At 48.2% G+C, this 22,500-nt stretch overlaps 2 protein-coding genes across 2 annotated transcripts in view; one reads left to right on the forward strand and one right to left on the reverse strand.

The window, feature by feature from the left end:
- Ten-a (tenascin accessory) overlaps positions 1-22,500 on the forward strand; it is a gene marked incomplete in the record, with an annotated part of 418,622 nt that overhangs the window by 81,768 nt on the left and 314,354 nt on the right.
- The window catches only part of LOC138355621 (ice nucleation protein-like), a 21,992-nt gene continuing 21,638 nt past the window's right edge, over positions 22,147-22,500 (reverse strand). Inside the window, exon 5 of the mRNA XM_069310938.1 lies at positions 22,147-22,500. This exon is cut by the window's right edge and continues 553 nt beyond it. Coding sequence (XP_069167039.1) covers positions 22,147-22,500 — 354 coding nt within the window.

Below are 22,500 nucleotides of genomic sequence, written 5' to 3' on the forward strand. Positions count from 1 at the left end.
AGAGATGACCTTGCGTTGGGGCCGAGGATCAACGTCCCCCGCGACCTGGTCTCTGACGAGGCCTTCTGGTTGGTTGACTGGTCAGGCTGTTAGAAGCTGGTGCTCACAGCCTGGCGCATGCATCACAGCGCCGTTGATCAGGTGTCCTTTGATGGTGTTGAAGTAGACAGCTTAACTATTTCCCTTTCTGACAGTGAGATTGCTAACAGTGAGAACTATTGCTAACAGTGAGAACTATTGCTAACAGTGAGAACTATTGCTAACAGTGAGGACCCCCTTTCCTCACTGCTAGCAATAAATAATTTGCAATCAAGTAATAACGTGATTGATTCAGAAGCCAGACATAGATATATAAGCATACTTAATATGGAGGTAAATATCAAAATGTGGATTCCTTCTCACATTGGCCTGCAGAACATGATAAAGTTGATGCCCTTGGTAAGGTTGCAGTAAATAAAGACAGTATTGAACAGAATCTTGAGTTATCATATAAGTCCCTTAAAAGTATCATTAGACGAGAACTCTTGGATGAATTTGAAGAAAGCAGAACAATGCAAACAGGAACTAGCAGGTCCATTGTTTATCACAATGATATATATGTGTGAAGTAAAACATGTGTTTGGGGCAAGTAACAACATCAGCAGACCAACAGACATTGTCACGAATAAGACTTGGCTACAAGTAACTCTGGCAGTTCGGCTTATATAGGGATCTTGATGAAGTAAAGTGCAAAGTGTGTGGACAAAGACAGGGACACGCACTTAAGCATTGTATCTTTTACTGTAATAAAATTGAGCCATTTACAGATAAATCTAATCTCACGTTGTTTGATATATCCTCTTATTACTAAGGATAAAATATTTGAAATCTTTGCACTGTATCCATATTTCGCTTCCAGTAGATAAACGACATTTGAGATTAAGAAGCAAGTAGTGTATTGTGAAGACTAATACTAACAAACAGCAGCTCCCCTTATGACTGTAATATTTCCATTGCTCAAACAATTATGTAATAGCGATAAGACCTAACATTAATGTATAATTATTAACTGTAAATATATAGTTATTAAAATAGAACATTCTCTGTAACTATCTGACATTATAATTATAAGGTGTGAAGGATAGATGTAATTGTTAATGTAATTATCACCGTTGATAAAGACCTTTTGTGCCCTCTGTAATGCTTTTTGCGCTACCGCTCACAAGATGAGTATGGGGTGCACAATAAACTAGCCGCCTCCGGGGGCAACAATGAATCAAATCACGAGCAGCAGTACGTCTCCGCCTCTGAGGACCGCTGTTGATATTTATTGTTAAAAGTTGCTTGTGTTTTAGGTACCTTTCTCCTGTAATGATGTCCTAACACGCTTGTGAATTGTGGTGTACAGTTCTGGCTTGGATAAAAACTGGATTAATACTGAATTAATACAAGAACACAACTGAAATAATAGTGGATCAATAATGGAATCAATGGAAGTTATAATCACTGATCTTCCTGGAGCCCTACGGAACAGAATGCTCTCAGCTGATGGGATATTTTTAACGTCAAGAGAGTTTAGGCAACACGTTCTCTAATAATTAGTCCAGACGAGGCTAGGCCAAGTCAGACGAGGCCAGGCCAAGTTAGACGAGGCCAGGCCAAGTCAGACGAGGCTAGGCCAAGTCAGACGAGGCAAGGGCCAAGTCAGACGAGGCCAGACCAAGTCAGACGAGGCTAGGCCAAGTCAGACGAGGCAAGGGCCAAGTCAGACGAGGCCAGGCCAAGTCAGACGAGGCCAAGCCAAGTCAGACGAGGCTAGGCCAAGTCAGACGAGGCAAGGGCCAAGTCAGACGAGGCCAGGCCAAGTCAGACGAGGCCAGGCCAAGTCAGACGAGGCCAGGCCAAGTCAGACGAGCTCAGACTATTCCGAGAGCTGGCCAGGCTCATCTTACACCGGCAGCAGTTCTTCTCACCAGTCTGGGAATAATCTGTAACGACCTGACCAGTGCCACGTAACGTGCCACGGTGATGTACAGGAAGTTTTTTTGCCTCACATTGAGTGCCACTTTTTTCAGTTTTAACGTATTGAAGTGTATCATATACCCTTAACAGCCTCTCTCCCCCCCGACACCACTTCACCTGCCTTCTCCTCTTCTCTTCTCTTTTCTCTTCTTCTTCTTCCATTATCTTCCTCCCCTGCTGTCTCAGGCCTTCATTAACGGTCGTCATCTGCCCCAAACACTCGCTTGTTAGCGTCAGGACTGTCTTCTGGTGAAGCCACACCTCCGTCCTGCTGACACTCTTCAACCTGGAGGTGGATCGGTGTGAGGTGGACCAGTGTGAGGTGGACCAGTGTGAGGTGGACCAATGAGGTGGACCAATGAGGTGGACCAGTGTGAGGTGGACCAGTGTGAGGTGGACCGGTGTGAGGTGGACCAATGAGGTGGACCAGTGTGAGGTGGACCAGTGTGAGGTGGACCAGTATGAGGTGGACCAATGAGGTGGACCACAAGGGGGCTGCAAGGGAAGGCAACTATCAGCAGAAAGCGCCAATTAGTCATTACGACTGAATAGCACTTGGAACGGATCACCTATCATAGGTGTGAATTGGTCTTTGCAGGTGGCTCCATTTTGCTACATTAAACACTCTTTAATGCTTCCATAAGTAATATTTTCCTCGATATTTCATGCTTGGTGTGTGAGGGTGAGTGAGAGACAACTGGTGATGCTGGTCCTGTATGATGTGCTTCACTTGAGTCCGCTAACGAAAGCTATAACAGCTTACTAAGACATAATCTCCCCCGTCAAAAAAGCATCTAACCCTACTTAGCTTTTTTAAATGTTAATCTGCCTCTCGACAAACCAATTTTATGATGGATATCCCGAACCTCAGTTTAAAGGAGACTATTTATACCGTCAGTATGATGTGAGGTGTCTAGCAGACTCCCTGATAACTTATAAACCCAGCTCAGTAAGCTATAAAATGTCTATGAAATCATAAAGCCAGTTCCTGAAGTTTCAACCTCGCCTCCTTAGCCATAAAATCTTTCTTATTAAGCCATAAGCCACGCGCTCTCAGCCATAAATTCAGCTTCATGAGCCTTAAAATTTGCTATTGCTTACCAGTAAACCCCGCGGCCTGCCTGAAGTGATTCTCAGGGTCCTCCACCGTCCTGCCTCACCCAGCCTCACCTGCTGCTCCTCTGTTGTATCATAGATCATCCAGCCCCACCAGCTGGTCCTCTGTTGTATCATAGATCATCCAGCCCCACCAGCTGGTCCTCTGTTGTATCATAGATCACCCAGCCCCACCAGCTGGTCCTCTGTTGTATCATAGATCATCCAGCCCCACCAGCTGGTCCTCTGTTGTATCATAGATCACCCAGCCCCACCAGCTGGTCCTCTGTTGTATCATAGATCACCCAGCCCCACCAGCTGGTCCTCTGTTGTATCATAGATCACCCAGCCTCACCTGCTGGTCCTCTGTTGTATCATAGATCATCTAGCCTCACCAGCTGGTCCTCTGTTGTATCATAGATCACCCAGCCTCACCTGCTGGTCCTCTGTTGTATCATAGATCATCCAGCCCCACCAGCTGGTCCTCTGTTGTATCTTAGATCATCCAGCCTCACCAGCTGGTCCTCTGCTGTATCATAGATCATACAGCCTCACCAGCTGGTCCTCTGCTGTATCATAGATCATACAGCCCCACCAGCTGGTCCTCTGTTGTATCTTAGATCATCCAGCCTCACCAGCTGGTCCTTTGCTGTATCATAGATCATCCAGCCTCACCAGCTGGTCCTTTGCTGTATCATAGATCAGCCAGCCTCACGAGCTGGTCCTCTACTGTATCATAGATCATCCAGCCTCCCGGGCTTGGCAGGGTTCTCCGTGTGGGGAACGTTACGTGTTATATAGGGTCAAAAATTGTATGTGACTTATTTTGAAATTATGATTAAGATTAGGGTGAAATATCCGATATCTCCGGACCTTTGTGTCGGTGATTGCTTCTTCTAATATACTAACTTGAAATTTGTATTTTACTTATGTTCTTAATTTCCAAGTTCATTAAATAGTCCAGCGTTCTGAGCGTTCTCAGCCTTCGAGTTTGTTCTTCTCCCGTGTTACCTTGCCTCAGAGAACTCCACCAGCCCCTCACTCAACTTCCCCTTCCTCTCCTCCTCCTCTACTCATCCTACCCCACCACCCCCCTTCCTTCCTTCCCTCTTTTCTTCCCTAAACTCGACCAACTTTACTGCCAGCCCCACACTTATTCTCCAGCGAGAGAAAACAGAAATTCTGGATTCAATCGAGGGAATTGCGAACGGACACTGTCCTAGTTGGATTAAGTCTAGCACTCCTTAACCAACCCTGGCCCCTTGGAGGAGCACAGGACCACCACCACTACCAAGAAGGAGAAGAAAAAGTGTCCCAAAAACTGAGATGGAAGATCCTAAAACTGAAATTAAAGGGACATCTTGGAAATTTGCTACGACTCTAATAATTTTTTTTTTCAGGCAACGCAAGGGAGGTTTGATAGCGTTACTGCAGCAGGAGGAACATATTGCAAGGTTGCGGGAAAAGTTGGAGTGTAATTGCATGATTGCAGCAGGGAGGGAAAAAAGCTTTTCTCCAGTGGGCGTCTATCAGGGGAGCAGAGCACGTCTTGGCGTATGTAAAGGGTGTGGCATCTATGTTAGGGTGTGGCGGGTGTCAGGAATGTGCCGTATATCATTGGTGTGACATCTACCAGGGGTGTGACATCTACCAGGGGTGTGACATCTACCAGGGTTGTGACATCTACCAGGGGTGTGACATCTACCAGGGGTGTGACATCTACCATGGGTGTGACATCTACCAGTGGTGTGACATCTACTAGGGGTGTGACATCTACCAGTGGTGTGACATTTACCAGGGGTGTGACATCTACCAGGGGTGACATCTACCAGGGGTGTGACATCTACCAGGGGTGTGACATCTACCAGGGGTGTGACATCTACCAGGGGTGTGACATCTACCAGGGGTGTGACATCTACCAGGGGTGTGATATCTTCCAGGGGTGTGACATCTACCAGGGGTGTGACATCTACCAGGGGTGTGACATCTACCAGGGGTGTGACATCTACCAGGGGCGTGACATCTACCAGGGGTGTGACATCTACCAGGGGTGTGATATCTTCCAGGAGTGTGACATTTGTCAATTAATCATTCCATTAAAACAACAAAATGGTAAATCAGTATACACAGAGAAAGCTACTCTCAAAAAGACGACAGAAGAACTGAGGAGAGAGAGGCGAGAGGTGAAGGCAGTGAAGGAGAAGGGGAAGAGGCAAGAAAAAGCCAAGAAGGAAATTTAGGTGTATGTGAGGGAAGCTGCTCTAACTCTTGCCCCAGGGACGCCGCCATTGTCTCCTAGAAACAAGGCAAGAAGCACAACGAGGAGAAGAGACTATATATGGCGTTGTCGTGTCGGTCGGGGCTGTTGTGGTTGGTGGTCGGGCTGTTGTGGTGGTGGTCGGGGCTGCTGTGGTCGGTGGTCGGGGCTGCTGTGGTCGGTGGTCGGGGCTGCTGTGGTCGGTGGTCGGGGCTGTTGTGGTGGTGGTCGGGGCTGTTGTGGTCGGTGGTGGGGGCTGTTGTGGTCGGTGGTCGGTGCTGTTGTGGTCGGTGGTCGGTGCTGTTGTGGTCGGTGGTCGGTGCTGTTGTGGTCGGTGGTCGGGGCTGTTGTGGTCGGTGGTCGGGGCTGTTGTCGTGTCGGTCGGGGCTGTTGTGGTCGGTGGTCGGGGCTGTTGTCGTGTCGGTCGGGGCTGTTGTGGTGTTGGTCGGGGCTGTTGTGGTGTTGGTCGGGGCTGTTGTGGTGTTGGTCGGGGCTGTTGTGGTGTTGGTCGGGGCTGCTGTGGTGTTGGTCGGGGCTGTTGTGGTGTCGGTCGGGGCTGTTGTGGTGGTGGTCGGTGGTCGGGGCTATTGTGGTGGTGGTCGGTGGTCGGGCTGTTGTGGTGGTGGTCGGGGCTGTTGTGGTGTTGGTCGGGGCTGTTGTGGTGGTGGTGGGTGGTCGGGCTGTTGTGGTGTTGGTCGGGGCTGTTGTGGTGTTGGTCGGTCGGGGCTGTTGTGGTGTTGGTCGGGGCTGTTGTGGTGTCGGTCGGGGCTGTTGTGGTGGTGGTCGGTGGTCGGGGCTATTGTGGTGGTGGTCGGTGGTCTGGCTGTTGTGGTGGTGGTCGGGGCTGTTGTGGTGTCGGTCGGAGCTGTTGTGGTGGTGGTCGGTGGTCGGGGCTCTTGTGGTGTGGTCGGTGGTGGAGGCTGTTGTGGGGTGGTCGGGGCTGCTGTGGTCGGTGGTCGGGTCCGTAAACATCACACACCTTAACTATGGCCGGCGATTGGATCGATACGGATGTGCGCTCTGCTTGCGGTAGTTTGTTTGTTGGTCGTGTTTTTCCTTGTGCTCATTTGTTGTGTTTGCTTGTGTGTGCTTGCGAGTGATGAGTTGGGGGCTATGATATGTTTTTGTTTGTTTATACAAGTGTTTGTTGAGGTTATTGTTGTAAAGAGCGTCAGGCCATTACTACATAGCATTAAGTACTTGTTGAGTTAATACGTGTTTATATTTGTACCTGCCTGTATGGATTATTACAATGAGTGAGTGAGTAAGACAGCCGAGCGTGCTCCCCACGGAGGTGTTCACTACTCCCAGTACCCCTCGACCTCTCAGTCTCTCAAACCTCACCAAATGAGTTTGGATCATTTTGAGAACGACCAGGAAACTGTCGCAAATTTGACTTAATGCATTCGGATTACTTATAAATTTGGTCAGAGATGAGTTTGGCGTAGACACCTTGTAGATGTTGTGGGGGTGTCAGACTCGCTGGGATATCGTTGCCACGCTATGGGTATCGTAGACATACTGGGAGTGTCGTAAGCACGTTGGGGGTGTCGTAGACCCGCTGGGGGGCGTCTTAGGCACCTGAGTGTGTCATTGGGAGGCTGAGGTGTCGTAGTGTAAATCACATAATGCAGTTTGCTTTGCTACGTCAGTCAATATTCGGTGTGAATGTTGTGTTTTGTGGTGTGCAGTGCCTTTTGTCGCTAAATGGTGCGTTATTATGTCTTGCATTATTATGGCTACATATTGATATACCTATCATTCTTCCTTTTGTAATATTTCTCTCTCTCTCTCTCTCTCTCTCTCTCTCTCTCTCTCTCTCTCTCTCTCTCTCTCTCTCTCTCTCTCTCTCTCTCTCTCTCTCTCTCTCTCTCTCTCTCTCTCTCTCTCACAGCCCCCCTTCTCTTCTACTTTGCCAGCAGATTAAATACGGATGGAGAGATGAATTGAAAGGGAGAGAACCCCCATAAAACTATATTGATACGAAACAAATTATTTTTTGTGGAGTGGTGGAGGAGGGGATGGACCGGGGAGGTAATTTATTGGGGAGAACTGATAGTTGTGTTGTTGCTAGTGTGTGTGTGTGTGTGTGTGTGTGTGTGTGTGTGTGTGTGTGTGTGTGTGTGTGTGTGTGTGCGTGCGTGTGTGTGTGTGTGTGTGTGTTTGCACACGTTCTTCAAAATAATATATAGAAAGAAACTTTTGAATAATATAGAAACTATATTATTCAAAAGAATAATATAGTTTGTTCTATGCTTTAGATAGAACAAACATTAGTTCATTAAAAGGATTTCCCCCTTGCTGGAGGTCCTTAGTATGCACACAAGCAGGCTTGGGCTGTGTTTTAGATGCGCTGCACACGGCCAACTGGTCGGTTTAATTAAAAGTCATCTGTGTTTATAAACAATTGCCAGACTTTATGCAAACCAATGAGCTCCGCCATGATGAATTGGGAAGCTAGAAGCACGGTGAATATTGAATGGGGCGGTGAGTGTGGAAGGATCTCTCTCTCTGTCTCTCTCTCTCTCTCTCTCTCTCTCTCTCTCTCTCTCTCTCTCTCTCTCTCTCTCTCTCTCTCTCTCTCTCTCTCTCTCTCTCTCTCTCTCTCTCTCTGTCTCTCTCTGTCTCTCTCTGTCTCTCTCCTCTCTCTCTCTCTCTCTCTCTCTCTCTCTCTCTCTCTCTCTCTCTCTCTCTCTCTCTCTCTCTCTCTCTCTCTCTCTCTCTCTCTCTCTCTCTCTCTCTCTCTCTCTCTCTCTCTCTCTCTCTCTCTCTCTGTCTCTCTCTCTCTCTCTCTCTCTCTCTCTCTCTCTCTCTCTCTCTCTCTCTCTCTCTCTCTCTCTCTCTCTCTCTCTCTCCACACAAAATTCTTTCTAATGTCTGTTACTCATTTGAGTATTCACTTTCCACCTGTGTCTCTTTGTTCGTGTACCACCCGTGCCAAGTGCTTTCTCTTTATCTTCCCGCTAACTCCCCCTGAAAATTGTGTATGTGGTAATCATGTCTCTTCTAACTTTTTCTTGTATCTTTCTGCGACACGATTTCAATTCATATAGCCTTTCCTCGTAAGACATACCTCGTAACGCTAAAACTAGTTTGGTTACATACCTCTGAATCTTCTTTAAGTTCCTCTTGTGCTTGACTAGATAGGAACTGGACGCTCGAGCCGCAAGTGTAAACAGTGTTTAGTGTATACAGTATACACAGTGTAAACAGTGTTCACAGTGTACATAGTGTACACAGGTGTGGTGATGTGTGGGGGCCACATTTCGTCCCACGTAGAGCTGCACTATTGTGTTATGTGTTATTGCTCATGACGAAACACCTCAGTGTTAGTGCTTAAATCCTGGCCACGACTCTCACAAGACAGACACGGATCACAGTTGTTCCGAGACAGACACGATACACAGAAGATACACACACTAGTGATACACAGATGACACTCATTAGTGATACACAGAAGACACGTACTAGTGATACACAGAACACACACTCACTAGTGATACACAGAACACACACACACTAGTGATACACAGAACACACACACACTAGTGATACACAGAACACACACACACTAGTGATACACAGAACACACACACTAATCATACACAGAACACACACACACTAGTGATACACAGAACACACACACTAATCATACACAGAACACACACACACTAGTGATACACAGAACACACACACTAATCATACACAGAACACACACACACTAGTGATACACAGAACACACACACTAATCATACACAGAACACACACACACTAGTGATACACAGAACACACACACTAATCATACACAGAACACACACACACTAGTAATACACAGAAGGCATCGTTGATGAAGCCACAGGCAACGTTCCACACGTATAATATCAACACACAACAATATTTGATGCGCAATTGTGCTCCCTACAATGTAACATGGCACTACAATGCCTCGCAATACTCTACAATGCCACACATCCTAGTACAATGCCTCGCATCAGACCACAATGTCTCTCGGGGGTTGGTGGGTTGGGTTTGTGGAGAGAATTTGCCAAGACAGTGTTTTTCCTGGTGAATTGTTCTCACTGGTTGGGACACATCGAGGCGCACATTTGTGGCGGAGTGCAGCCCCCCTGAAGCCGCTGATATATGTGTGGGGTATATCCCGGGATACAGCGTGTCCCTCCCTGGGAATATATTATACCAGCGAGTGCTGAACGTCCCCCGGACCTCGCCTGCAACATACACACTAAATAAAACACACAAGGAACTAGTAAAACAGGTTGGTAGTTGAGAAGTAGTTCCCACCCCAGCGTGTAAATAAGAGGTACGCGACGGTGTCTTTGCTTGCAGTTACTGATAAAGCTGGCGGGTATATGAAATACTTCTGGTCCGCAGGTTATGGAGCGCCGGGAAATAGTTCTGTATCAGCCCTCATTTGCATAGTGGTATCGAGTTGTACATACTCGACATTCTCCATGAATATACTATTGTGGGTATTGGAGAAACCTGGATCCGAGGGGTGGGGGGGGGCAGGGGTGGGGGTCAGGGGGAGGTTCTGGGGGGTTGTAATGGATTTAGAGGAGGGGGGGGGGAGATAGGGCTAACATGTTCAAGCTACATGCTCTTAGAGACTAGGCTCTCTCTCTCTCACTCTCTCTCTCTCTCTCTCTCTCTCTCTCTCTCTCTCTCTCTCTCTCTCTCTCTCTCTCTCTCTCTCTCTCTCTCTCTCTCTCTGTGGTGTCAGTATGAGGATGTTGCTGTCTTCCTTTATACTCATTCAAAACTACACCTGCCCACCACGTTATGCAACCTGCCCACACCTGTCCACCACGTTATCCACCCGTCCACACCTGTCAACCCACGTTCAAAGCTGGAGAAATTGCTAACTTGAAGAACGTGCAAAAGATCTTTTACAGCCCGAATCCACTCAATAAAACATCTAAATTACTGCTTAAAATGTCTAGATCTGTATTTCCTAGAGCGCAGGCGAGAGATACGCGATCATTTGCACTTGGAAAATATTAGAGGGACTGGACCCAAACCTGCGCGCGGCAACAGCCATCCATACCCATCTAAATATGATCCGCACCGGTGACTCTCTCCCTCACTCTCTTCTAGCAGTGAGGGATGAGAGTGAGAGACCTTAGGTGAGTGAGAGTCTCTCCCTCCTGCTTGCTCGGCCTCTCAGCCCGTGGTGGATAGCACAGTGCCTCATAGGGGTCGTCACTTGAGGCCCTAGCCAATGGAAACGTATCACAGAGAGAGAGAGAGAGAGAGAGAGAGAGAGAGAGAGAGAGAGAGAGAGAGAGAGAGAGAGAGAGAGAGAGAGAGAGAGAGAGAGAGAGAGAGAGAGAGAGAGAGAATATGACAATATAGCAACACGATAATATGACAATATGACTGCTATCGTAATGAACACATCTTGGGTCACAACGTAGAAAACATTTGTCCGCATCATTTGAGTTCGTAAATTATCTTGAGGTTTTAAAAACTTTTAAGTACTTATAGCACTTTAATAATTAAGAACTTTAAGTATTCTGCAAGTACACTCAGCTGACGAGGGCTTCAACACTTCCTGTGAGTGTGTAGAGATATGAGATGTACTTGTTGCTGTGTTTCATGTGTTCTTATACGTGTGTTTCTTTCTTGCAGGTATGGGCAGGTGTGGGCAGGTGTGGACGATGGTCACCGTGAGTATCTCTGTGTATCCTCGTCTCTTACACACATGTTCTTCATACGGATACTTGGATGTATCCCCTTGCAAGGGTACCTAAGACATACCCCCCTCCCTGCCAGGGGTACCTAAGACATCTCTTACGATAAAACACAATACTTAAATGAATCATGTCTTACGCTCACTCTCATTGTAATATACAAAAAGCTAGACATATTCATTATAAACACCAGGGAGTAAAGGTAGAGAGTAAGCTGGGACGAGTGTGGTGGTGGTGGTGGTGACATGCATGGCTGTGGGAGCCATGAATCAATAGATTATAATGGGTATATGAGAGCAGCAGCAAGCCTCTGGGAGCACGCCGGGTAGTAATGATGGAGTCCAATGATCCGTCCACCTCCATGGATTTCCCCAGACGGTGCTTCCCATCTCAAAATATTAATCCTTCCAGATCGGATGATTACCTGCTGCCCGGTCACGGGGAGTATGGTCGTGGTCCTCGGCAAAATAGCTCCTCGGATCTCAATTAATGTCTCTTTAGTGCCTCCTTCTTTGGTCATGTCTACCGAGACTAGTTGGTGTACAACTCCCTACCGTGATCGAAGTCGTTCCACAAGCCATCAGTGTGGCTTGTGGGAAGACTTGTGGCTTGTTGCAAATGGCAACTTGGATAGACTTTCCCATGTTGCTTACCTAGATTAACCTGTGAGAGGTCCTAACCTCTTTGTCCTGTTCAGACAGCAGGTTAATAGCAATTATAAATAACCTGCTCGCTGCTTGGATTAAAGGCTTCAGAAGGTGTCGTGTATGCACATTACATCTCCTTAATATAACCCTTTATGAAGACAGAGATGTCATCATGGTTTATGGTGGACGGGATGTGCCAGGTCTGGGCACTCCAGGTCCCAGGTCTGGGCACTCCAGGTCCCAGCTCTGGGCACTCCAGGTGCCAGGTCTGGGCACTCCAGGTGCCAGGTCTGTTAGGAAGTACTCCGGGCAAGTCTCACACACTGTGTTCTTGACTGTCCAGTCATTAGACCCCTTCACGCCTGCCCATACGAGGTACTTGGAGCTTTGCAATTACGTTATTCGCTCGTGTCTCATGAGTGAATTAAAGACATTATTCAAAGCTTGCAACTGTTCTCTCTCACTTTCACTCTCTCACACACTCGCACTCTATCACATACTCATTCTCACACACACACACACTCACACACTCACACACTCTGTCTGTCTGTCTGTCTGTCTGTCTGTCTGTCTGTCTGTCTGTCTGTCTGTCTGTCTGTCTGTCTGTCTGTCTGTCTGTCTCTCTGTCTCTCTCTCTCTCTCTCTCTCTCTCTCTCTCTCTCTCTCTCTCTCTCTCTCTCTCTCTCTCTCTCTCTCTCTCTCTCTCTCTCTCTCTGTCTTTCTCTCTGTCTCTCTCTGTCTCTCTCTCTCTCGATGGAGCCAAAACAGGCCACTAGGAGGGGGGAAGGGGGGGGGACTGGCCGAGAGAAGCACAATATTCCTCTCAGGTGATGGTTTATCACATCGAGCAAGATCCTGGAGTCGTTATGGTATCTGAGACACGTTTTATGGCTCTTGAAGTTGTGTTTTTTTTTGTGTATCGTGTCTTGGTGTGTACGTGTGTGTGTGTCTGGCAGTGTTCCCACGAGTATGGGAAATATTGGAAAAGTCATAGGAAATAAATTGTCATGGAAGTCATGGGATAGTAATAAACAGGAAAAAAGTTTATAGGGAAAAGTTATGTGTGTGTTTTGCCGCAGTGTCAGCTATTTAAAATCGATAGATGTTTTTTGGGAAAAATTGTCAAGCAACAGAGTTGAGAGGCGGGCCGAAAGAACATAGCTCCACCCCCGCAAGCACAGCTAAGTGAACACAACTAGGTTAATACACACACACACACACACACACATACACACACAAGCACACACACACACACACACACCCACACATACACACATACACACACACACATACACACACACACACATACACATACACACACACACACACACACACACACATACACACACACACACACACACATACACACATACACACACACATACACACACACACACACACACACACACACATACACACACACACACACACACACACACACACACACACACACACACACACACACACACACACACACACACACATACACATACATACACACACACACACACACACACACACACACACACACACACACACACACACACACACACACACACATACACATACATACACACACACACACACACACACACACACACACACACACACACACACACACACACACATACACATACATACACACACACACACACACACACACACACACACACACACACACACACACACACACACACACACAAGATGGCGAGACACAACAAGCAACAACCACTAATGAATGACCGGACATGCAACGCAGACCAAACTGACAAGTGATGAGCAGATAATGACACCAGCTGGGAGGAGGAGGAGGAGGAGAAGTGATGATTGTGAGAGAAGGCGTGCCATTACCGCCCCTAAACACAGGCGAGGTAAGGCCTATACTTTCCTAAGGGGGTGGTGGGGGTGAGACCGGCCTGCTATACCACACACAGGGACCCCTAGTCATAGAGACATTGCGGCTAATTATAGGGAGATACGACGTGTATCCTATTGTGTGGGTGATGGGTGAGTTCCCCCCCATCCTGGTGCTGAGGGGGGCTAATGCTGCTCCTGTTTTGTGTTCTACCGAGCTGTCAGTGTTGGCTGCTGGTGCTGTTTTGGTGTGTGTGTGTGGATACTTGCTACTGTTGGTTAGTGGTATTGTTTTGTGTGTGCTCATACGAGGTTTTTGCGTGTTCCTGTGAGGGGGGGGGTCACGCTCAAGCGGTGGTTACAGTCACTCAACAGCACCAGCAGACACAACAACAACAAAAGCAGACAACATCCTGGGAGTCCCAGGAGGACGGGCTGAGGGCGAGGAAGCCTGGACGGACAAATGTTCCTTGACACTTTGTTTCTGCTCGCTACCCGCGCCCTGACCTGGGGATCAGGTCACCTGCCTCGCCCGGGGACCTGCCTCCCTGCCTCCTCTGGGGGACCTGGACCTCCATGTACTCCTACTGTGTATATCTATACATACATGCATACACATACATACATACTGCATATGAGAGGGCGTGGTGATGCATCAACCGGGGGAGAGATGTCACAGATAACATTGGAGAAGTGAGAGCAATTTGGCCCAGTGCTGGAGGGAAGGTGATGGAGAGTTACCTTGCTGGGGGAGGGAAGGTGATGGAGAGTTACCTTGCTGGGGGAGGGAAGGTGATGGAGAGTTACCTTGCTGGGGGAGGGAAGGTGATGGAGAGTTACCTTGCTGGGGGAGGGAAGGTGATGGAGAGTTACCTTGCTGGGGGAGGGAAGGTGATGCAGAGTTACCTTGCTGGGGGAGGGAAGGTGATGGAGAGTTACCTTGCTGGGGGAGGGAAGGTGATGGAGAGTTACCTTGCTGGGGGAGGGAAGGTGATGGAGAGTTACCTTGCTGGGGGAGGGAAGGTGATGGAGAGTTACCTTGCTGGGGGAGGGAAGTGAAGAGATGGTTACTTTGCTAGGTATTTACCCAATTGTTCTCACTCCTTTGTGCTTACAGCGTGTTGAGCTTCGGCTCTTTGGGCCCGCCTCTCAATTCTTAATAAACTGGTGTACAGGCTCATGAGCCTATTGGCCTCTATTATCATACCTTCCTCTATAGGTAGTTACTTTGTAGTAGTTCCGAGAATCAATGCATCAGCGGCCCGGTCTCACGCCTCATTTGTAGGGGGAGCATAAAGTTTGCGCATGAACGCAGGTAAAAGTGTGTGTTAGTAATGGCACTTATATTTAGAGTGCAGGTGTTGAGGGCCTCGGGGGCCCCTATGAGGGGGTGTTGGGCACTCTACCTCGCTTCCTGCTACTCTGAGGAATGATTGTACAGTACACATGTGTGTGCTGTACAATCAGTACAGTACTGTCACTCAAGTATTTCCCACATGTAGCTTATGGCACTTATCTCGCCTGCTTTCCTGGAAATACAAAATTGAGTGATTTTATGTGCTCTAAATAATGTTTTTTTTTATGAATGGTCTCTTGACAGCCAGTATTTTGTGTACAGTCTTCAGGACAGCCCCACGTGGTCAGCCTAGAACGAGGCTGTTTATGTTTTTAAAGCTTAGTTTTATCCAGCCTATCATTTTCTTGAAGGTGTGACAGTTACTTTATTGTGTCATTTGTAAATAAGATCCTCTGATATGAGTAGTCAACTTGTCTTCCCATTTTCTTCCTGCTCATTGGTATAATTGGACAGCATTTTCTTCCTGCTCATGGGTATAATTGGACAGCATTTTCTTCCTGCTCATGGGTATAATTGAACAGCATTTTCTTCCTGCTCATGGGTATAATTGAACAGCATATTGTGTACGGATCCAGTGGTAATTTCCTCGCTTCTTCCATAGGGCGATGCAGGAAATTGTCATTGATTAATCATCATTCTGTTTCCCGCGGCCGACGAGAGGCTTGGATTATACCACTGTATGCACCGTACAGCTGAACGGTGCATACTAAAGCTGTTGTGCTTACGGTGGCCCCTGTGAAGGTGACAGTTATAACAATACCATTGTCGTTTGCAAAGGATGAGACGATAATATAGTTTGTTTCCAGGCCTGTACCACATACGAGAATGGGAGACAGAGTACTGAAGCATGTGTCACCCTGGGGGTCACCCTGGGGGTCACTGGGGGTCACCCTGGAGGGGTCACTGGGGGTCACCCTGGAGGGGTCACCTTGGGGGTCACATGTTCCCGACGGTCACCACTCGTGCCATTCTCTTGGCCTATATTATTGTTAGCAAATTTCAGCTTATTTTCCAGGGACGAAGGTTGAAGGAACTGAACCTCACAACCCAGGAGGACAGAGGAAACAGAGGAGATATGTTCACAGCATACAGGATACTGAGGGGACTAGACAAGATGGACAGAGAAAGCTTAATTAAATTAAGAGAAAGTAGGGAAAGTGGACACAAATGGAAGTTAGAAACCGCAAATGAATCAAAGAAATGTAAGGAAATACTCATATACCCATAACGTGTACTCCAGCCATAACTTTAATGACAAATAAGACAAGGAATCTGTGCATGAGAATAATTAAGTTAGACACAACATGTTGTTGTTTTAGATTTAGCTACTCAGGACGAAGTGTCCATGTAGCACGGGCTATGGTGAGCCCGTAAAAAAAAAAAACACAGCAGGTACACCAGGCAAGTATAGGCTGGACATACAGAGCTACACCTCACTGTCCTCATTGATAGGTAAGCCACCACCACCACAACCTCCATTACTACCACCACCACAACCACCACCATCCTCACCACATCGCGGGTTCCTACACAGACTTAGAGACTCTCCATGACATAGAGACCCAAAATACAACGTTACAAAGTGTAGAGTGTGAGAGAGACGAGGGTGAGGCAGGCGGAGGCAGAGAAGGAAGGGGAAGAGTGAGGCGGTGGAGATACAAGGCCGCAGGTAACCGGACAGAACACCTGGATAAGAGAAGAAAACCCAGACACCTTTATCTCAGAGAAATATATACACGGCTGCCGAGAGGCCGGCTCATAGCTGCTTCGAGGAGAAGGCACAGAGGCAGGCACGGAGGCACGGAGACAGGCACGGAACCAGGCACCAAGACACGGAGACAGGCACGGAGGCAGGCACGGAGGCAGGCACCAAGTTACGAAAGTAAGATATGTTTACGGAGAGAGAGAGAGAGAGAGAGAGAGAGAGAGAGAGAGAGAGAGAGAGAGAGAGAGAGAGAGAGAGAGAGAGAGAGAGAGAACGGAAGATGCGAAGAAGAGACTCAAAGATGAATAGAGAAAGAGAAAGCTAATCTGTAATAATATAGATGAAAGCAACAACACACAAACACAAGAAAAACGAGATGGCAGTAAAGATGGGGAAAGGGGAAGAGGAAGAGAGGCCAAGTTGTCTTGAGAGAGGACCGTGATGGGGTCCACGGTGAGGGAAGGGGTCCACGGTGAGGGAAGGGGTCCACGGTGAGGGAAGAGTGCCAGGGTGAGGGAAGGGGTCCACGGTGAGGGAAGGGGTCCACGGTGAGGGAAGAGTGCCAGGGTGAGGGAAGGGGTCCACGGTGAGGGAAGGGGTCCACGGTGAGGGAAGAGTGCCAGGGTGAGGGAAGGCCCCCCAGGCGAGGAGGATGGTAACCAAACATTTGGAGAACGAAGATCTATCAAGATCTTATGGAAGAAAACAGCAGTAGAATTTTACTAAGTTAAAGTTGAAAGGAGCATACAGTGCCAAGCTAAAGTTGAAAGGAGCATACAGTGCCAAGCTAAAGTTGAAAGGAGCATACAGTGACAAGCTAAAGTTGAGAGGATCGTACAGTGCCAAGCTAAAGTTGAAAGTATCTTACAGTGCCAAGCTAAAGTTGAAAGTATCTTACAGTGCCAAGCTAAAGTTGAAAGTATCTTACAGTGCCAAGCTAAAGTTGAAAGTATCTTACAGTGCCAAGCTAAAGTTGAAAGTATCTTACAGTGCCAAGCTAAAGTTGAAAGTATCTTACAGTGCCAAGCTAAAGTTGAAAGCAGATAACAAAACACCAATAGTGAAAGTGCCCCCCAAAAATACTAGTACAGGTTGCTAAGACGTGAGAGAACACCAGCTGGGGTCCTGGACCTTCCTTGAAGGAAGCGCAGCAGTAACCGGAGGTAATAAAGCAAGATATGTGTTGAACACTTGAGGACACAGTCGAGCGACTCGGGTGTCCAGCCACCCTCTTAACATGCTCCAGATAAACATCCCTAATTGTTAAATAATGTAGCATCATCATCGGATCTTGTTTCACACATGTGTCATTTTGACCACACTGGACTTGAAGGAAGCCATTGACAAGTAGCCCTGGCACTCCACCCCCCACCCCCCTGGCCTTGACACCTGGCACTCGTTACTCGTCAAGAACTATACTAAAACACTATATATAGGGGCATTCTCCTTCTCGGAGGACAAGAAGCCCGTTGGGATTAGCGCGACCCCTCTTGACCTAGCGACTTGACCCCTCCATAGACTGCAGCCCACCACAGTTGCCTCGGCTAAAGCCTGTCAGGTCTTGGGAAATGTATCCTGATTCGTCTTGTCCAGCGTGGGAGTCGAACCCGGATCCTTTTGACTGTGGACGTACTGTATTCACCCCCAGTGTTACTGGACATTAATGCTGGTTATATTCCTCTGTGGATATACTTACTTACTTCCCCTGTTATTCCGTACACACTTCTTCCTTTCTCATACTCTCCTTTCTCCCATACTCTCCCTCCTCTCCCATACTCTCCCTCCTCTCCCCAAACACCCGACCGGCAACTCAAGCCAAAGATTCAGCTAACAGGTTCATAAACCCTTATTTATTTACCTATGGAGTACCTATTTGTAAGTGAAGCATTAAATCTAATGACACTAGTGTGAGGAAGAGTGGAGAATGCCCTGCACTCTGCCCCCAGTGTGAGGGGTGGCACTGCCCCAGTGTGAGGAGGGCACTCTGCCCCAGTATAAGGGGGGGGGGCACTCTGCCCCAGTGTGAGGGGGGGGGGGCACTCTGCCCCAGTATAAGGGGGGCACTCTGCCCCAGTGTGGGGGGGGGCACTCTGCCCCAGTGTGAGGGGGGGGCACTCTGCCCCAGTGTGAGGGGGGGGCACTCTGCCCCAGTGTGAGGGGGGCACTCTGCCCCTGTGTGAGGGGGGGGGGCACTCTGCCCCAGTGTGAGGGGGGGGCACTCTGCCCCAGTGTGAGGGGGGGCACTCCACCTCCACCTGGTCGAGCGCCTCACCCAGCCACGGATGCCCGCCAGTAACTTAATGTTGTGACAGCTTGTAGATAACCTTAATTACTCGTTGTCATCAATGATTGATACGTGGCACTCTTGTTAGGTTGGCATTCATCAACGTGAGGAATATCTTACAGAATCTCATCACTGTAATTCAATATTGTGTAATATATCCCAGGATACCATCATGCAGGTATTTACGTATAATATAAACAAATCAGTCCATCCTCCAAAAATGGGAAGAAAATGTAACAGCCCCATAAGTGCAATTATGTACTATGTATGACAGTCAGAAATTGTACTTATTTACAATTGTATTAAATCGTACTGTCAAATATATTAAGAATATCTGAGTTTACCTGAAAAGCTGAATAGGAAACCACGACCTAACCTAACCGTCTTAGTTTTTGAAGATAAGCATTATATTGCTTCTTAATTACAATTACTACTTAACCTACAGCTATTTTGATATTACAGATTTATAAAACAAATAAAACAAAACTAAAATATTTTAATAAATTGTAAAGTAACTCAGGATATTTTCAAATTTTGTATAAAATCTCTATTGTTTAAGAAGAGTGAAAAAGAAATTCATGATATTTAAAAGTTGTGTATAGCGAACTGAACTTTAAAACTTTATCCTAAAACTCTGTCTTAACAGAAAACGAGGAGAATTAAATGGGGAGGTAAATGTAACAGCCCCATAAGTGCAATTATGTACTATGTATGACAGTCAGGAAATGTACTTATTACACTTCGTATTAAAACGTACTGGCAATTCGGGGTTGAAACAAATAATCCATATAATTATATTTACAACAAATAATAATATAAAATAATTTCAAGAGTGTATTGCTTGAGTGACAGTCTTGGTCCTGCGATGTTGATGGGAGTAATGTATCCCGCCCTCCACACCTGTGTGGCAACACTGTACGCCTTCCACACCTGTGTGTGGTAATACTGTACGCCCTCCACACCTGTGTATGACAACACTGCCCGCCCTCCACACCTGTGTGGCAACACTGCCCGCCCTCCACACCTGTGTGTGGCAACACTGCCCGCCCTCCACACCTGTGTGGCAACACTGCCCGCCCTCCACACCTGTGTGTGGCAACACTGTACGCCCTCCACACGGTGCAGGTTGATGGGAGGGTGGAGCATAGAGGGCAGGTTGGTGGGAGGGTGGAGCATAGAGGGCAGGTTGGTGGGAGGGTGGAGCATGGAGGGGCAGGTTGGTGGGAGGGTGGAGCATGGTGGGAGGGTGGAGCATGGAGGGAGCAGAGGAAGGGAAAGAGGAACCAGCCAGGAATTTCATTAAGTCTGTTACCACATCACAGCGAGAACCCCGCCCTTAATGCTGGTTTAGTTGTGTGAGGCGCGGGGGTGGCAACACCGAGGGTGTGTAGGGAGGAGAGAGAGAGAGAGAGAGAGAGAGAGAGAGAGAGAGAGAGAGAGAGAGAGAGAGAGAGAGAGAGAGAGAGAGAGAGAGAGAGAGAGAGAGAAAGAGAGGAGCCGGGATTCAGACAACGAGGCCAGGAGAGCAGATAAGAGGTAGTGAGGGAGGGGGAGAAGATAACGATAGTTCGGTGATTTAAGTAGCTAGACATTTTCCAGATGCTGATAGAAAAATACAAAATATATATTATGAGAAAAAATGCTGTCTTGAAAAATACAAGAATCCGCCCCTTTTGTAATTTTTCCCTCGTCTTTCTCTTTCTCCTCCCTCATCCCATATACCTGGAGCATACCTGAAGAGGGTTCCGGGAGTTCTTCTACTTCCCGAGCCCGGCCTGGGACCTGGCTCGACTTGTGATAACTTGGTCCAACAGGCTGTTGCTTGGAGCGACCCGCAGGCCCATATATCCACTACAGCCCGGTTGGTCCGGCACTTCTTGCAGGAACGTGTCTAAATGCTTCTTGGAAGATATCCACCTTCGTTCGATATCAACAAACATAAGAGACAGAGGTCAACATGTCCTCAGTTGGACAGGGCGAAGGTCCTCAAGTGTGTCTCTGAGAATAATTCCCTAATATTAGCAAGTATCCAGCTCAAATTATCATTACTTTCAGTGCTAACTAATGGTCACAGTCTCTGTGATAAACTTGCTACACCATTATACACATCACATATTGTTGAGCAGTATTTTCTTAAAATTATAATGATATTTTTTAGCAAAGTTTGAAGTGTGAGGATAAAAGTTAAATGCTGATAGCTGGCTGGGTGATTCCTGAATAACAAAATGAGAAGGTTCGTTAGCGAACTATTACTTCACGTGCAGGTGTGGACCTGAGGGCAGGCAGCAAGTGCAGGTATGGACCTGAGGGCAGGCAGCAAGTGCAGGTGTGGACCTGAGGGCAGGCAGCAAGTGCAGGTGTGGACCTGAGGGCAGGCAGCAAGTGTAGGTGTGGACCTGAGGGCAGGCAGCAAGTGCAGGTGTGGACCTGAGGGCAGGCAGCAAGTGCAGGTGTGGACCTGAGAGCAGGCAGCAAGTGCAGGTGTGGACCTGAGGGCAGGCAGCAAGTGTAGGTGTGGACCTGAGGGCAGGCAGCAAGTGCAGGTGTGGACCTGAGGGCAGGCAGCAAGTGTAGGTGTGGACCTGAGGGCAGGCAGCAAGTGTAGGTGTGGACCTGAGGGCAGGCAGCAAGTGCAGGTGTAAACCTGAGGGCAGGCAGCAAGTGCAGGTGTGGACCTGAGGGCAGGCAGCAAGTGTAGGTGTGGACCTGAGGGCAGGCAGCAAGTGTAGGTGTGGACCTGAGGGCAGGCAGCAAGTGCAGGTGTGGACCTGAGGGCAGGCAGCAAGTGCAGGTGTGGACCTGAGGGCAGGCAGCAAGTGTAGGTGTGGACCTGAGGGCAGGCAGCAAGTGTAGGTGTGGACCTGAGGGCAGGCAGCAAGTGTAGGTGTGGACCTGAGGGCAGGCAGCAAGTGTAGGTGTGGACCTGAGGGCAGGCAGCAAGTGCAGGTGTGGACCTGAGGGCAGGCAGCAAGTGCAGGTGTGGACAGGCGGTCCAGGTATACATACACGGTGTATATCCGTGTATGCATACACTTGACGGTCCAAGCCGGGTGGGTTTCTCTGTACAAGTCAACATTCTCAGAGAATTACCTTGGGTGTATTATGCTAAGCCATCAACATGTGGTTGGTAGAGCTCCCGCGTGTCCTCTGTATGCGTGTAATACTGCTGCTACTACTACAGGGACCTTGTCTGCCTCCACGACCTCTGCCGGGGCCACGCTCCATCTAGGGATGTCTAGGCCAGGCAGCCATCTGTCTGACGAAGCAAACATGTGTCTGGCGTGACCACAGCCTGTCCATCTGGCGTGACCACAGCCTGTCCATAAGGCGTGACCACAGCCTGTCCATAAGGCGTGACCACAGTCTGTCCATAAGGCGTGACCACAGTCTGTCCATAAGGCGTGACCACAGTCTGTCCATAAGGCGTGACCACAGCCTGTCCATAAGGCGTGACCACAGCCTGTCCATAAGGCGTGACCACAGCCTGTCCATAAGGCGTGACCACAGCCTGTCCATAAGGCGTGACCACAGTCTGTCCATAAGGCGTGACCACAGCCTGTCCATCTGGCGTGACCACAGCCTGTCCATA

Source organism: Procambarus clarkii, chromosome 68, assembly GCF_040958095.1.
Source record: "Procambarus clarkii isolate CNS0578487 chromosome 68, FALCON_Pclarkii_2.0, whole genome shotgun sequence".
Taxonomy (NCBI): Eukaryota; Metazoa; Arthropoda; class Malacostraca; order Decapoda; family Cambaridae; genus Procambarus; species Procambarus clarkii.